Raw genomic sequence first — 18,602 nt, forward strand, 5'->3', positions numbered from 1 at the left:
ATAATGTTGTACAGAAATTAGAATATTTCTAATTATCAAACTAGAATACAATAATTTGCCTATATACAACATTTTCCTCCCCTGCAATCTCTTTCAAGAAGACCATGAGCTCCAACATTGTCGAAGCACCTTCACCTCTGAGTCGTACAGCATTGTAATTTGGACATATTCCCTTAGTTACAACGAAAAACAGTATACCTTGGCATTCCCTACCTAACATTGTTGTGGGAGCACATTCACGGCCAAGGCGGCAGTAATTGATTGGGAACTAGGAAACAGAGTAAGGATATAGGGTTGGACTCTGGCATGGATATGGCATGATATGCCACACAGAATATAAGTTGAAGATACAAAACAAAATTCTTTATCAAAATTTAACTTTTGAAAATTGACAATACATATTTTTTTAAAAACTTGACTCATTAAGATGTAGCGTTAATGTGTTATGCAGATAAAGGGGGTGTTTTGAAGTAATTAAAGCAGATTAGTTCAGTGCAAATGAGGCAGGGCTAATAAAAAACACAAACTGTGCTTTATTTTTCCACTGTATAGAAAGGTTCAGCACTGTAAGAAAGTTAACTCTAACAGACTTTGTTAGCATGGCAATGAAACAGTAGGACCAGTTTAAAACAAAGTTATTAAATAATTTGTGTTGTCACCAGAATTTCAGTAGAGTTATGGTGAGCGTTGCTAGGTGGATGACCTACAACATCACTGCCCTAGTTAAATAATTACAAGACAAATGTGATGGAACTTCCTTGAGTGTTCGCCCTTTAGGCTGCTATAACTTTGGCAGAAGTTCAATCTGAACTCTGGATTCACTTGTAAAGAGTTTCCACCAGTTTTCTGTTGAAGTTAGCAGCCAATTGGAAGAACCCCCACCCTCCAAGCAAATTTTTAACAAAAAACTGGAGAAAATTCAGATTATTGCCATACCAGTTCAGTTAAAAGAAAATGAGTCTACCATGAGAGAGATATAACAAAAGAGACTTTTATTTCCTAACAATCAATAATGCAGTCAATTTGGTAGTGCAGTTTTCATTCCAAAGAGGTGTAAAAATGCAATGCAATAAAACTTCAAAAATGAAAACCTTGTCTTTACCTGAAAGCTTTTGAAATCATTTTCTTAAAAATCAGTGGTGAAAAATTGCATCTTTGTGATTTAAGTGTAAATCTGAAACACCTGTAGTCTAAGTAATTTTCATTTGTTGTAGCGAATGAGAGTAATTCCACATGATAAATGGTGGACCAGTTGCTTAGTAATAAATTATCAAAATGACATCAAGTGAAACAGTCCTGCACCATTACAGCAAGAGAAAAGGAAAGCACAAAGTGAAATTGTGTGATGTCCGAAGTGCATGTCTGATTGAATATGCATTAGCTGCTATTGCTTACTGGATGGATTGCACTTGACTGGGGACAAGTTTGGCATATTAATACTTATTAAAACACTTGCATTTGTGAGCAAAGAATACTGGGTATAGTAAGTAAATAATTGGATAATTGTCCTCGCAAGGATTAAATCCAGCATTAGCTTTAAACCAAATATAAAATTACTATTAACCTTTCTCTTGGGTGTGGTGCTGAACTGATTTACTAGCCTGATGTATCTGCCCAGTGATGATCTAATTTATGTAAAGGTCTTATAACACTCACTCTCAACTGTAGTATGATTCTGTTGTTTTGGCAATAGAAACTGACAATGCTGATTCAAGAGGCTTTGTCGGGTGAATCATTGCAATTAAGCCTTTATTGTTAAACCTGACTGACCTAAATCTTGGGCCCAAAATGTGCTTATTTTTGAAATTCCATCTTTAATTTTTGACTTAATGTAAATAAAATTGTTCCTAACAGAGAAGGAAAATTAAGATCTAGATTGGCAAGGAACATAGTCTAACACTTGGGAACATGTTTTCTACCAAGTCTTTTTGGCAGAAGATGGTACACACTTCTTGGGATTTAAACGAAGTTAAGAATTAAGAAGCAAATTTGAATTTTTAATTTTACACAATTGAGGAATGAAAACAAAAGTGAAGAATGGCTTGACAATTTAGGGAAGGTAAACTAATCATTTCTGTGGTACAATATCTCTACAGAGTGAACTAATTTAAACAAATCAGGAGTGGAGAGAGGGGGTCAAAAATCTATGTGTGCGCACAGCAACTGTGACGAAGTCTAAGATTGTGTATGCAAGAATCATTCACAGTTTTACTTTATAAGCAAGGCCCTGTACTGAGAAAATATTTGGGATTTACTGCCATCTTGTGGAACCTGAGTTTATTGACCTTTTATTAAAAAAAACCTTTCGGCAGTTGCAAGATAAATTTGAACAGCTAAAGAAAATGCATCAGGAAGAGAGAAAGAAATTGGATGAAAAAAAAAGTGTCCTGGATGAAGAGATGAGTATATTCAATAAGAGGAAGGCTGCAACTGAATTGCTTCAAGGCCAGGCATTCCAGACTGCACCACAAATGAATCTCAAGAAAGATAAGGACCGCAAAAAGTACGTGTACAATCTTGATGTAAACTGAATTTTCTAATATCATTTTTCCTATAATATTTGCAGCAAAAATAGTAAAAGTTTCCCTTGCAAGTGCAATCTCACTTAGCCATTCTAGGGGCGGGGTGGGGATGTTTCCAACAGCGAAGGAAAATTAAGATCTAGATTAGCTAGGAAGCAAAATAGTCTAACACCTAGGAACACGTTTCCTACCAGGCTTTTTTGGCAGGAGAATGGTGCCTACTGCTTGGGATTTAAAAGGTGAATTAAAAAAATGAAGAAACTTGAATTTTTAATTTTACATAATTAAAGGATGAAAGAAAAATCAAGGTGTGCTTGACAAAATGTTAGGAAAGGAAAACTAATTTGTAAGAACTAAATTTGAGCAAGATCAGGAGTTTGCACACATTTTTCAATTTTAAAACATATCTGCAAAATTTGCTTTCTACCAGAGGACATCTATTAATTGATTTCCTGTTGATACAATGTATGTAAGAAAATGGGAGTCCCATTGTTTGCAGCTGTCACAGAATAACATCAATATGAAGTAGTACGTTTTAAGGGAGGAGAACAGAGAATGGAACTATATTCTAAATAAAGTAGAGCAGAGGTGCAACAAAATTGCCGGTGAGAAAAACCTTTTTAAAAATAAATGGAAAATGGCATTTTGGATATACTGAAGGCGAATCTAAAATTTACACAAGGCGGTGATTAGTTCACAGAGTACTAGTTTCACTTTGGGCACCTTGGGATATAGGAGCCATAGTTAAATGTAGATTCAGTGGATGATAGCACTGACTTGAATAATGAGAGACCTGAAAAGCTAGTATCATATTTACTAGAGCTGTGAAGATGAAATAATCTAATAGATGTGTTTTATTTGAATTAATGGTTTGATAGTTAATAATTGAAAAAAAAAACTATTTCAATTGGTTGGTGAATCAGTGGCAAAGAGCACAAGTTTGGGATTAGTATGAGAAGCAGAATAAAGGTAGGTTACAAGTTTTCTTTGTGCATAAGGTTTCTTAAAAAGAAATGCCACAAGTGAATATTGAAGCCAAGTTAATCTCACCATTCAAGAAGGAATTTGATTTAAATGGTTGAAGAATGTGACACTTCAGAGAAGGAGCAGGAAAATGGGATTAATCTAGCTATTTCTGGTGCTGGTTCTTATGAGTAGAATGACTCCCTTATTCTGCAATCATATAAGTTTCAAAAAGGTTCTAGGAGTTATGTTTTTTAGAATTTTACCTGTTTTATCTTTGATAAATATGGACTATGTTTTGTATAGTAAAATGCATTTTGGCTGTTGCTATACAAGTGTATAGATTTGTTTCATATTGCTTTAAGATTGAGGATTTTTAAAATTTTAATTCATCACCACGAGATATGATCAATTTTTTAATATTTGATTTAAATTTTCTTTGCTTATCCCAAAGGTAGTGACTCATCAGGTTACACAGGATAATATTATCTCCCTGACACTTCGCCACTCTCAAATGTATGAGTCAAGGAAATGAATATTATCAAGTTATTTAAATGGAATGGGAGTGACAATTCTGTTCATTGGACAAATGTTACCCCATCACTTCCAGTTCCGTACTGTAGGCCAACTGTACCCTAATGAAATGTTTCTTATTTTAAGTCACCATTAAATGAAAATATTCCTGGTAATAGAGGTTAGAATCAATTTATCACGCCGGAAATTGATTGAACTGCTGTTTGGAGGAGGCGACTAGATATAGTTAGTTAACTCTGGAGCTTTGTATATATAATTTAATCTTCAAAACATGTGAATGATAATTGTAATATTGGGTGATGTATCAAAGCTGAAGGAATAAGTCCTCACTTTGCTTCTGCAAATAATTGCTTCACCAAAGGCTACTGGATAGCAATACGGCGCAGAGCTTGGCTTGCTTTCTCCACCCTGGCTGAAGGCAAAGACAGAACCAACCAGGGTTTGAACCTAGGGAGGGTCCTGTTGGTCTTTGATTCAGGAACTTACTGTAAAGTTAACAATTGGTGGGAACAGCTACATTTAAAACTTTGTGTACTACAGCCTGAAAATAATTTACTCTTGTAAACTTCAAGTGAACTTTTTTTTTACATTGCATTATTTTGCAAACATGCAATCAAAAAGCATAGAATCTACAAAATTGTAAATTGATTTTAACAAGGCATTACAAATCAATTTGCCAAACTATACATTGCTAATTATTATTTTTGTTTCTTTGCTTTGTCTTCTAGCTATTAATTTTTTGTTTCCCTGTGTAGTGCTGCACCTCTCCTTATAAGGTAAGCAGGCATTAGAACAGCTGCTTTTGTGACTACAAAGGCACCAGTTATTTAATTCTATTTCTTATAAATTTCACAAACGCATTTGGCTAGTGCTATTGTTGGAGAGATGGTGGTGTAGTAGTAACATCACTGGACTAGTAATCCAGAGGCCCACACGATATGGCTTCAAATCCCACCACAGCAACTGATGGAATTTAAATTCAATTAATAAAATCATAATTGAAAGTTAGACTCAGCGACCATGAAACTATTGTCGATTGTTCTAAAAACCTATCTGGTTTACTAATGCCCTTTAGGGAAGGGAATCTGCTGCCCTTACCCAGTCTGACCTACATGTGACTCCAGACCTACAGTAATGTGGTTGACTCTTAATTGCTTCTGAAATGGCAAGGCAAGCCACTCAGTTAAAGGACAATTGGGGTTAGGCAACAAATGCTGGCCTTGTCCACATCCCATCAAATAATTTTTTTAATTGTGGAATATATTGCATGGCAGAAACAAATTTAAATGACAAGCTAAACATTTATTTTCTGAATTTTTAAATTAATTTATGTGGAGCGATGGGATGCTTTCTCTTGTTTCAGACCCTGCCACTCAGCATTCTGCACATACAGGCTACCACCTTTAAATTTTAAAATCTTTAAAGCAAATCCATTTTGCTTCCATTGCTCTTAAGTAATACCCAATCTACTAGTAAATGAATATCTCATGCCAATGTCTAAACACGGACTTAAAATTCCTTAGCTATGGTGTTGAGAGATTAGCCACGCTTGATGTTTTAATTAACTGTACAACAAGAAAAACTGCTCTTAATTCCAATCAATTGTGATCAGTAATACATATCTATTGAAAAGTCCCTGAATAGAAAAGGTTTTGCAGATTAGGAACATCTCATCAAATTCATCACACTATTATGTAGACAAATATGGTGGCTACATTGCACACAGCAACATTCCACAATACTGTAATAATGAAATTAATCATCTGTTGGTGATGGTGTAATTTGATTAATTCAATTAATTCCAATTAACTGATTTCAGAAAATGAGTTAGGAATATTTTTCTTAAGTACCAAAGGAATTGTCCTTTTCTGTGGCATGTAAAATTGTAGAGAAATTCTTTCAATGTCTAGCACACACGATCCAACGATATTTTTTTCCCCAACCTGCCCAGATACCCACCTTGTGCAGTTTCAGTCTCCCCTCAGGAAGGAAAGATGTTCAACTTATTTTTTATATAACCCTGTTTTTTGGTGTGTGGTCCCTCACACTCTCATTTTCCTCTAACCACTCACAATGTTCCCCTTCTAACAGGTTTATAGGAAGTACTCAGTTGCTTTATAGGGTAATAAACCATAAGTTGCAAATGTTTAAATTGTTTCCTTGCATTATTTTTCAAACTTCCTGTGAGCATCTTTCCTTCTTTCAAACTTGCTGTGCAATATTTACAATCATATAAATGCATTGTATTGCGAGATGTGTATTCTGTGTAAGAGTTTGCTTTCTCACAAAATATTCTTTAAAATTCCTTCTCCTCTTCCTCCTGTGATGTGAATGCACAAGGCAATGTGCACTCATTGCAAAGTGCAACAGAAAAATTACCTGAACTCATAGCAGAATTAGGAAGATGCAAATGCATGTTGCTAAACAAAGTGGACATTTGCTTGCACAGTATCTCCAAAAATCTGGAAGATTATCAAGGGCTGTTGATAATCTGGAAGATTATCAAGGGCTGTTGATCCAGTTATTGAAGCACAAATTTTGTTACCAGTTGCCTCAGAATCCATCAGTCATATTAGTCTTTCTATCAACTTCCATTGTGACATGTGCCTTTATTTGTTTTATGGTGTGGAAATAATATAGCAATTGTCCTTTGCTGATGTTGGACATTTTAATGTCTAAATGATGTGCATCACCACACACTCCAGATATAGAATTTTACAGTGAGCTGAATAGTTAACTTGTGATGATACTGGTCTACACTTAAATTGCTCTGAGGAATTAACTCTTCTCAATTTCAGTTCAGCTTTCATGTATTGGAACTTTTTTGAAGACATCACATATGAATGCTATTCTGATCATCAGCTAGATCACTGCTATCCAACAACTTGCTGCCATTTTCCCTCTGGATTGTTTGGATGGATGAAACCAGTGCATTAAACCATGTATGAATCATCTAGTTTGTGTCGAATGCACTGCCTGCATAGCTGTATAATAAGCCATTTATTTAAACAACAAGGGTGCTAATCCTGGTTACACAAGACTTGCCTAATTATTAAGTGTCTCTTTCAGGGAAATGTTTGTATTTATCACTTGATTTCAGTTATATATCTCTATTTTTTGTGAATGTGCCTGAAAATTATGAAATACTAAGTTTTTTATTAATGCGTACATTGAAAACTTTTTATATTCTGCATTTTTTTCAGAGATTTTCTCTAAGCTTTGTTATTGAATTAAGCTGGTACTATGCCAAGTTTCTTAACCCCAAGAAGGGAGGAACATTTTGACATTTATATGTACATGAGCATGCACAATCGAGTAATGTTCTTTGTACGCCAAAGTATGTGTGTGCACATGTTGCACTTCAGTAGGTTAGAGAAAGCTTTCAATTTTATCAAGTTTCCTTAAGACCAATTTAATGTTACCAGGTGATTAAAAAAATGACAATGATCTACCATGTAAATGCTAGATATGGTTATCTCTTGAGAGCAAATTGGTGGTGCATGTACTTTTCTTCTTAAATTCTCAAACTGTTCTTACCTATAGCACAGTTGTTTTGCCAGTGGTGGTGGAACTTCATGTGTTACCATTAATGGAGTCAACTGTGGATATTATCTGTGTGAAGTGGATTTGTATTTTCAAATACAGCTGGAAGATGCCCACTGGCAAAATGGATGAATAGGAAAGAGCACATGTGCTCAGTGCTAGTGCAGATGCCGTAATTAAATAATAGCATTATGATGAAATGTTGACTCGTTTGAGGTGGACTGAATTTTAACATAGTAAGTTTGTATTAATATCACATATCTAATTATCATTTATAGTTGAGATGAAATTTTGACCAATAATGTTTAAAACTAAAGATTTCTTAACTTTTGGTAGATGTATAAGAAATGTATATTGCATAATATAATTGCAACAATATAACCTTGTATTTTAGAGATCTTTGCATTTCTGATTCAGAGCTTGCAGCAACCTGTAGTTGCTGTGACGAGATATTGGTGTGCTATTGAATACAGATGTTTTTTCAGAATAACACTCCATTATTAGCATTGTTACCTCTAACTATACAACTTAACATAAACGCAGCTCCCAAAAATTCACACACCATTGTGGCATTTAGCATTGCTATGATAGTGTATAGAATACGTCGGCTTTTGGACCTAATGTTCAAGTCAAGCCAAATTATGTGCTTTTCTACCTTTGGAGGTGGTATTTTGATCTGTCAGGGTCTCCTTTTCCCCAAACACATACCTTGGATAGACCTATGTTCTATTGTATTGCTGTTGGCTATGCTTCACTGACTTTAGAAGAAAGTCTTACACAAAACACTTTGGTTTCAGCCTGTGTTTCATCAGTAATATAATTACTTTACCAATTAAACTTGTCGTTGAAAAAATATGTGGATGCATGGTTTTATTTGTATTAATGTCAAATCTTTAAATGAAAATTGTGGCTTCTCCCCATGACTTGGTAGACAATTGTACTACATGGCATATTAAGCATTCATAAAATGTTAGCTCTAATTTCATTCCCTAGTTTATGTTGAGGTTACTGCTTTCAGATGGCTGCCAGCAGAAAGGGAGGTGTAGTACAATTGGCTTCAGTGCCCAAAGTCTGGGAAAAGCAAACAAAAAGGGTGCGGAGGTTGCTGTTGATTTGAACCTGAAATGGTGGCCAGTGAATGGGTTAGAATTGATTGAGGGTACAAAGTCTGCTGCAGGGGACAAAGACAGTAACGTCAGTCTTTCCATTATTTAACTGGAGAAAACTGGTTCATCCAATACTGACAATCTGACAACACATGAAGGCAGTGTGGCAGGGGGTGATGGTAGTGGTCAAGAAAAGTTGGGCAAAAGTAGAGCTTGGTGTTATTTGTGTACTTGTGGGCATAAATTTTATAGCCCCCTGAAGGTGGGACGGCAGGCAGGGTGAGGGGAGGGGCAGTAGAATTGGATGCGATGTCAGCAGTACCATCCTCACGGTCTACCTGCCCCAGCCCCCGTCCATGGTGTTTCATCAGTAATATGTTTCAATGGTTTCTCTTCGTGCCTCCACATTATTATTTCTGGAGTCCGCCAAAGACCTCTCTTGTTTCTCATTTGCTTGCTGCCCCTCTGCGAATCGTTCAGACATGCAACAAGAATCCTTGGGTTGAATATTACACAGGATGCGGGGTCTCCACCCCCCCGGCATAAAAGACATTAAATTTTATGAGCGGTGGGGTAGGCATCAGGCTGCCTGCTTGCCTGTGGACCACTTAACGGCTCCCTCCCGTTGCTGCTTGGATTTTATTCATTGCAGTGGAGGCCAGCTCCAAATGTCCAGCCTGCCAGGTAAAACCTAGTGGATGGTGGCCAGGCAAGGAGTGGTGTGGGGGGAGAAAGAATCTCCTTTTCGGGCCCCCTGCGCCCATCAGAAGCCCTGACCAAGGTATTGGCCAACCCCGCAATTCCCATCTCGCCGCCACCCCTCTCTCCAGGGGTTGCCAGCCTAGCGCCGGCAATACTCTGCACATACCTTCATGCCCGGCTCCATTGCAGCACACTTCCCTTTGGGACTTGCTGCAGTACCAAAAGTGGCCACTGCTTCTGGTAGCACTACTGGGGCCAGAGAGCTGCTGGTGATTTGATAGTCTGCTTGGAGGTGGGACTTCATCCCTGATGGGAGCGGAAGTTCCACCTCAAGCCAATTAAGAGTGAGCTGACCGGAGCGGGGTGACAGGCAGCTTGCCCCTGACTTTTATGCTTGGGGTGGTGACCCTGCATCCTGTGTAATATTCAACCCAAGGATTCTGGTTGCATGTCTGAACGAGCAGCAGAGGGGCAGCAAGCAAATGAGAAACAACAGGGGTCTTTAGTGGACTCCAGAAATAATAATGTGGAAGCAGGGAGAGAAACTGTTGTCAAATTATTATTAAACTACATACTCAATTTTAAATTGTATTTAGTGGCAATTTTTTTAGGCAGTTTTGAATGATCTTTACATATGTGATTCACTGTTCAAAACATCACACTCTGCAAATGTGTTCATCTTGCTGTTGCATCTATTAATATATGGCTGTTAACTGAACTGTACAGAACTGCAAAATGACAACTTATGTATTTAAAGACCAAGTAAATGTGACATCTATGTAAATGAAAACTCAAACTCTTAAGTGTTCTAAAATTTGACGGAAGTCCAGCTTTTCAAAATTACCTTCTTAACTGATTTAATTATTTGTACCAGTACAAGATTCTTTAAAAATCTGATCTCAGTATATGATGCTGGCACACCACTCTTATTGCCCTGAGATAGTGTTTTTACAAATAAATAGTCACGACAAAGAGTAATAAGATTCAGTCACATTCACCCAGATTTTCTGGTCAAACTAGTGGTGCTCATTGTTATTTGTGTAAATATTACAGCAGCTTTAGCTGTGGGGCAGATGTGTGATTAAACTCAAATATCCAGAATTGTCTGAGTTGCATGACACTGCCAGTGACTTTGCAAAAATGCATCTCTGTCTGGCTCACAATTGAAATGCATTACAGAATCTCAGAATTGTGATTGAATTGAATGGCGTGAAGTTTGTGTACTTGTTACAAACTAATCTTTCTTCCACAAAGTACCCTTTTTACAGCATCAGTATTAATTTCTGCCAATCAAGTTCTCTGTTACTGAAAATTAAGTAAGTGGAGTGATCTAAGTGTGGAGTCAACTGAAAATTACTACGGGCAGAATTTTGCCCTTGGCGTGCGGGCTAGGAGGGGGCTGTCGGGAAGCCGGCTGCTGCCCGTGACTGGCACCGCACTGCGATTTCATGCTGGCAGGCCAATTAAGGCCTGCCCAGCATGTGACGCAAGCAGCAGCGCTGAGCGCTGCCTGTGCGGGCGGGGGGGAGGAGAGCGAGCGGGCCGAGCGTGAACTTCGCGCATGCATGCGAGTGAGCGCTTCATAATCTCAGAGGCACAGCTGCCTCGGAGATGAAGCGCTGTTTATAAATAAAATAAAAATGTCCTAAAACATGTCCCCACATGTGACTCTGTCACATGAGCAGGGACATGTTTTTAATTCAAGTGTAAAATTTTTAGTTGATTTTTATTTTCTTTAAGAAACCTTGTCCTGCCCATGGATGAGGTTTCCTAAAAATTGCAAAGGTCGCTTGGTCTTTTCACCTGCCCGCCAACCATTAGGTTGGATGGGCAGCGTAAATTTGAATTTAATTACCTTTTTAATAGCCTTAATAGGCCTTTTAATTGTCAGTGAGCGCGCTGCCAACTCTGGCGCCTGCCGAACGAAATATCGCACGACTGCGTGATGACATCGGGCGAGTGTCCCAATGTCATCGCGCTTCAGTTTACACTCGGCCGGGTTGGGCATGTGCTTAATATTCTGCCCTGAGTGTGGAGTCTTATTCCATCAGGTTTTAATTATTGTAGATTTTAAAAACAATTAAAAATCATTTTTACTTTTTTCCCTTGCCCCTCTTCTCAGCCATATATTTCGTTCCCTTTTTTTCCCTTTCTGTACCTGATTTGACTTGCAATTCATCCACATTAATTTAGAACTCCTTCTTGGTCCTTGCACTGTTAATTTCACAATGTTTAATCTGGTTAATGAGATCCAGTTGCTTGCTTTGTTCACTCATATCCAAGATGCTGTGATGTTACCAGTGCACACTTCCAGGAAACTTGCAACACAAAAAATATTAGAAAACTGTGCAAAGGCAGGTCTTAACTGATGGCAGATGCAGTTAGATGCCCTGTTACAGTTAAGTATGGCCCATTGTGTAGATCTGGAGGCCAGTCTGGATAATCATGGGCCTGTTCCCTTCCCTGAAGACTTGGTGACCCAGTTTGTCAATTTCTTTCTGATGCCTGCCACAAATTATCAGATTTATTGAATTCAATTTCACAGCTTCCCATAGTAAGATTTGAAGGCATAATCTCTTGATCAGGTCCAGTACACTTAACTACCAAGCTTTGTTGAGGTGGTGATGGTTCTTTGTTTTTATATATCACCTTTCATAATCCCAGCATAGCTCAAAGTGCTTAACAGCTTTTAAGTATTTTGAAGCCTCGTCACTGTTGTAGAGAAATGGCAGCAAATTTGCAGACAGCAAGGTTCCATGAACAGCAGTGAAGTAAATGAACAGGTCACTCTTTTAATGAAGCTGTTTGAAGGATCAATATTGACAAGGATACTGAGAGAAGCAGGTTAGTTCTCCCCAAATAGTGTCATGGAAACTTTTGCTGCCACCTGAGAAGATAGAAGGGACCTCTTTTAACATGAGGTGCAGTGCAGCATTTCCTGTACTTCAATGTTAACCTGGAGTTGTATTCTCAAAGCTCTGAAGTGAAGCTTGCAGCCATAACCATTAACTCGGATGCAATTTGTGGACCAGAAGGCAAATTGCTTTGGAATACTATGTAATGAATTGCTGAAATTTGAGTCACACTTCCTTTTTTGTATGTTCACTAGTTAATTGATAAGTTTGCGTATTTTTCCCTCTATGTACTTTAGACAACATGTTCTGTCCACAGCTAAAGGATTTGTTCTACACTCTAATCCTATTTGTCACTTCTTTGTTTGTTTGAAAAGACATATTCTTAGAGGAGATTGAAGAACATTACATGTTGAGCTAAACAATTTGTGGACCAGAAGGCAAATTGCTTAGGAATATGTAATAAATTGCTGAAATTTGAGTCACTCTTCCTTTATTGTATGTTCACTAGTTAATTGATAAGTTTTCCTTGTATGCTTTCATAACACTCTGATCTTTTATTGACATTAGATGGCATGTCTTAAGGGATAAAAACACCACTCCTTCCCTGTAGTGAAGCTAATGCACTTTGTAGAAAGATATTAACATATTCAAAATGCCCCAGTGTACAACCATGCTGGGTTGTCCATTCAAGCTGGGTCATTTGTATCACTGTGACCTAAGAATGTGCATTTACTAATTACTAAGTAACCAAGATCTGGAGGGGGAAAAGTCCAACCTCGTGCAGACTTCTTGAGATGTACACGTGTTGTACATGACAGTACAAACTCTAGTCTTGAGTACCCTACTTAGGGAAAATAGACAAACCCCAAAGAACTCCATCAAGAACCCGAACATGACAAAACAGTGTTGGTGGATCTACTGGGAGAGGTAATATCAGATTTCCTGCTCCTGATTACTATTCACTGACACCTGAAAGTCACTGGTTAATATCCCAACATTGATTACTTTTTTTGAGAGAAGGAAAAATTGGAGGAGTGAATTAAAGTCTTAGATCCAGTGCCTTTACAACCATGTACTTGAGGTAAAATTGCAAAGATATTAGTGCAGAAATAGACCATTCAGCCCAGCCAGTCCATTTAATGTTGATCTTCCACATGTGCATCAGCCCAAATCCTGTGAATCCACATTGTTCTCTTATCCCTTGTTCCTCTTTCTTCCAGCACCTATCCTATTAAATGTTAACGTGGGCAGTGGAGGGAAGAGAGGAACTAAAATGAACAATTAGTATAATGGTTAAATATTTACAAATGAGAAGATTCTTCATTAAAATGGAGGTGGGGTAATTGCTGCAAAGAAAATGAAATTCTAAAATGTAATATGGAAAATGCACCTGAGCATGTGATCTCCAGTATGTAATTTTTTTAATGTTTAAATATTTTCTTAATTTCTAAGTTCTCATCCTTGCATCACTGTGGAATAAGCAAACAAAATGATTAATCTCCAAAGCAACAGATTCAGAGATTAATTGGTGTTCAAGGTAATGAGCTCAGACTAGACATAAACCAGCAACCAAGATTCTTAAGCAAAATATTGTAGAATTAATAAATTACATTAATTATCTATGGCATAATTAAAAAATGCTGAAAAATGAATTCAGGAAATAGAAGTGGTCTACCAGAAAGTAGCTCTTCATAACTGAGGCCAACGTTGGTGAGGGTCCATTTTGACAAATTTATTTATAGATGAGGATAGTACTGAACATACTCGAGAGTTTTGTGGTTCTTCAAAAATTACTGTTTTGGTATGAGTCAAATCATTAGGAATAATTGAGAATCTCACCTTCGTGGTCATCTTTCACAGAATCCTTTTTGAATCCCTCCAAACAGGTTTCTGCCATTGGCATAGTATCAAAATGGCTTTAATCAAAGTTACAAATAACATCCTGTGCGACTGTGGTGATAAATGATCCCTCTTGGTTCTTCTCAACCTGTCTGTGGCCTTTGACACAGTTGACCACACTCCTCCAACACCTTTCCACCATCATCCTGATGGATGGGACTGCAGTCATCTGAATCCATTATTATCTATCCAGTAATGATCATCAATGGCTTCTCCTCCCACTCTTGCACAGTTACCTCTGATGTTCCCTAAGGATCTAACCTATACAGCTATGTATTTCTCATCTATATGCTGCCTCAGCAACATCATCCAAAAGGAGTGTCATTTTCCACAAAAATGCTAATGCACAGCTTTACCTCACTATCGCCTCTCTTGACCCTGGCACTGACTTTAAATTGTCAGACTACTTAGAGTCTTAGAGGTCTACAGCACAGAAAAAGGCCCTTCAGCTCATCGAGTATGCACCGGTCAAGCAAGTACCTAACTATTCTAATCCCATTTTCCAGCACTAAGCCCATAACCTTGTATGCCATGGCATCGCAAGTGCACATCCAAACACTACTTAAATGTTATGAGGGTTTCTGCCTCTACCACCCTTTCAGGCAGTGAGTTCCAGATTCCCACCACCCTCTGGGTGAAACAATTCTCCCTCACATCCCCCCCCTAAACCTCCTGCCCCTTACCTTAAATCTATGCCCCCTGGTTATTGACCCCTCCACCAAGGGGAAAAGTTCCTTCCTGTCTACCCTATCTATGCCCCTTATAATTTTGTACACCTCAATCATGTTCCCCTCAATCTCCTCTGCTCCAGAGAAAATAACCCCAGTCTCTCCAATCTCTCCTCATAACTAAAACTCTCCAGCCCAGGCAACATCCTGGTAAATCTCTGCACTCTCTCCAGTGCAATCACATCCTTCCTATAATGCGGATTCCAGAACCACACACAATACTCTAGCTGTGGCCTAACCAGCGTTATATACAGTTCCAGCATAACCTCCCTGCTCTTATATTCTATGCCTCGGCTAATAAAGGTAAGTACCCTATGTAGAACCATAGAACACTACAGCAGAGAAAAACAGGCCATTCGGCCCTTCTAGTCTGTGCCGAAATATTCCGCTAGTCCCATTGACCTGCACCTAATCCATAACCCTCCAGACCTCTCCCATCCATGTATCTATCCAATTTATTCTTAAAACTTAAGAGTGAGCCCGCATTTACCAGGTCAGATGGTAGCTTGTACCACTCTGAGTGAAGAAGTTCCCCCTAATGTTCCCCCTAAACCTTTCACCGTAAAGCCATGTCCTCTCCTAATCTAAGTGGAAAGAGCCTACTCGCATTTACTCTGTCTATACCCCTCATAATTTTGTAAACTTCTATCAAATCTCCCCTCATTCTTCTATGCTCCAAGGAATAAAGTCCTAACCTGTTTAATCTTTCCCTGTAACTCAACTCCTTAAGACCCGGCAACATCCTAGTAAATCTTCTCTGCACTCTCTCAATCTTACTGATATCCTTCCTGTAGTTAGGCGACCAGAACTGCACACAATACTCCAAAGTTGGCCTCACCAATGTCTTATACAACCTCACCATAACATCCCAAATCCTATACTCAATACTTTGATTTATGAAGGCCTGTATGCCAAAAGCTTTCTTTACAACCCTGTCTACCTGTGACGCCACTTTCAGGGAATTATGTATCTGAACTCCCAGATCCCTTTGTTGCTCCACACTCCTCAGTGCCCTATCATTTACTGTGTATGTCCTACCTTGGTTTGTCCTTCCAAAATGCAACACCTCACACTTTTCCGCATTAAATTCCATCTGCCATTTTCTGGCTCATTTTTCCAGCTGGTCCAGATCCCTCTGCAAGCTTTGAAAGCCTTCCTCGCTGTCCACAACGCCTCCAATCTTAGTGTCATCAGCAAACTTGCTGATCCAATTTACCACATTATCATCTAAATCATTGATATAGACAACAAACAACAATAGTCCCAGGACAGATCCCTGAGGCACACCACTAGTCACAGACCTCCAGTCTGAGAAACAATCATCCACTACCACTCTGTCTTCTCCCACACAGCCAATTTCGAATCCAGTTTACAACCTCACCATGGATACCAAGTGTCTGAACCTTCTGAACTAACCTCCCATGTGGGACCTTGTCAAAGGCCTTACTAAAGTCCATGTAGACAACATCCACAGCCTTCATCAACTTTCTTGGTAACCTCCTCGAAAAACTCTACAAGGTTCGTTAAACACGACCTACCACGCACAAAGCCATGCTGACTATCCTTAATCAGCCCTTGGCTGTCCAAATAATTATATATCTGATCTCTCAGAACACCTTCCAATAATTTACCTACTACTGACCTCAGGCTCACTGGCCTGTAATTACCTGGTTTACTTTTGGAGCCTTTTTTAAACAACGGAACAACATGAGCTACCTCCAATCCTCCGGCACCTCACCCGTGGCTAAGGACATTTTATATATTTCTGCCAGGGCCCCTGCAATTTCTACACTAGACTCCCTCAAGGTCTGAGGGAATATCATGTCAGGCCCGGGGGATTTATCTACCTTTATTCGCTGTAAGGCAGCAAGCACCTCCTCTTTAATCTCTATATGTTCTGCTTCACACTACTGCTTGTTTCCCTTCCTTCCTTTTACACTATGCCAGTTTCCTGAGTAAATACTGATGCAAAAAAACTGTTTAAGATCTCCCCCATCTCGTGAGGCTCCACACATAGATGACCACTCTGATCTTCAAGGGGACCAATTGTGTCCCTTACTATCCTTTTAATATACTTGTAGAAACCCTTCAGGTTTACCTTCACATTATCTGCCAAAGCAACCTCATGTCTTCTTTTTGCTTTCCTGATTTCCTTTTTTAGTATTTTCTTACATTTTCTATACTGTACAAGTACCTAATTTGCTCCTTGTTGCCTATATCTGCTATACGCCTCTCTCTTCTTAACTAGATCGCCAATATCCCTTGAAAACCAAGGTTCCTTATGCCTGTTAACTTTGCCTTTAATCCTGACAGGAACATGCAAACTCTGCACTCTCAAAATTTCGCCTTTGAATGCCTTCCACTTACTGAACACATCCTTGCCAGAAAACAACATATCCCAATCCACTCTTCCTAGATCCTTTCTCATTTCCACAAAATTGGCCTTTCTCCAATTTAGAATCTCAACTCGAGGACCAGACCTATCCTTATCCATAATTAACTTAAAACTAATGACAGTGTGGTCACTGGACCCAAAATGTTCGCCTACATATACTTCTATCACCTGACCTGTCTGGTTCCCTAATAGGAGATCAAGTATTGCATCCTCTCTCGTTGGTACCTCTATATATTGATTTAGAAAACTTTCCTGAACACATTTGACAAACTCCAAGCCATCCAGCCCTTTTACAGTATGGGGGTCCCAGTCAATATGTGGAAAGTTAAAATCTCCTACTATCACAACTTTCTGCTTCTTACATTGGTTTGCTATCTCTCTACAGATTTGCTCCTCCAATTCTCTCTGACTGTTGGGCGGTCTATAATACAACCCTATTAGTGTGGTCACACCTTTCCCATTCCTCAGCTCCACCCATATGGCCTCTAGACGAGCTCTCTGGGCTGTCCTGCTTATGCACAGCTGTGATACTTTCCTTGACTAGTGATGCCACTCCTCCCCCTTTTATCCCTCCCCCTCTATCACGTCTGAAACAACGGAACCCCGGAACATTGAGCTGCCAGTCCTGCCCCTCCTGCAACCAAGTCTCACTAATAGCAATAATGTCGTAATCCCACGTGCCAATCCATGCCCTAAACTCATCTGCCTTTCCGACAATACTCCTTACATGAAATAGATGCACCTGAGAACATTTCTATCACATACAAACCTTTGATTTCTGTCTATACATGCATTTCTCGCTTGACCTTTATCCTCCTCCACCTCACTATCTGCTCTAACACTCTGGTTCCCCTCCCCCTGCAAATCTAGTTTAAACGCCCCAGAGCAGCACTAGCAAACCTACCCACAAGGATGTTAGTCCCCCTCCAGTTCAGGTGCAAACCGTCCCGTCGGAACAGGTCCCACCTTCCCTGGAACAGAGCCCAATTGTCCAGAAACATGAAGCCCTCCCTCCTGCACCATCTTAGCTACGTATTTAGCTGCATTATCCTCCTATTTCTAGCCTCACAAGCACGTGGCACGGGTAGCACCCCTGAGATCGTAACCCTGGAGGTCCTGTCCTTCAACTTTGCACCTAACTCCCTAAACTCTCTTTGCAGGACCTCCTCCTTCCTATCCACGTCATTGGTCCCTACATGGACCATGACATCTGGCTGCTCACCCTCCCTCCTGAGAATACTGAGAACTCAATCCGAGATATCGCAGACCCTGGTACCAGGGAGGCAACAGATCATCCGGGATTCTCGATCTCTCCCACAGAACCTCCTATCTGTCCCCCTAACTATCGAATCCCC

General features: G+C 39.3%; 1 protein-coding gene across 1 annotated transcript in view; it reads left to right on the top strand.

Moving 5' to 3' along the window:
* septin10 (septin 10) overlaps positions 1-8,258 on the top strand; it is a 50,144-nt gene extending 41,886 nt beyond the window's left edge. Inside the window, exons 9-11 of the mRNA XM_078545550.1 lie at positions 2,313-2,503; positions 4,748-4,795; positions 6,818-8,258. Of these exons, the coding sequence (XP_078401676.1) occupies positions 2,313-2,503; positions 4,748-4,754 (198 nt within the window). The 3' untranslated portion in view covers positions 4,755-4,795; positions 6,818-8,258. The remainder of the gene's footprint in view (positions 1-2,312; positions 2,504-4,747; positions 4,796-6,817) is intronic.
* The last annotated feature ends 10,344 nt before the right edge of the window (positions 8,259-18,602 follow it).

Source organism: Cetorhinus maximus, chromosome 7 (assembly GCF_964194155.1).
Source record: "Cetorhinus maximus chromosome 7, sCetMax3.hap1.1, whole genome shotgun sequence".
Taxonomy (NCBI): Eukaryota; Metazoa; Chordata; class Chondrichthyes; order Lamniformes; family Cetorhinidae; genus Cetorhinus; species Cetorhinus maximus.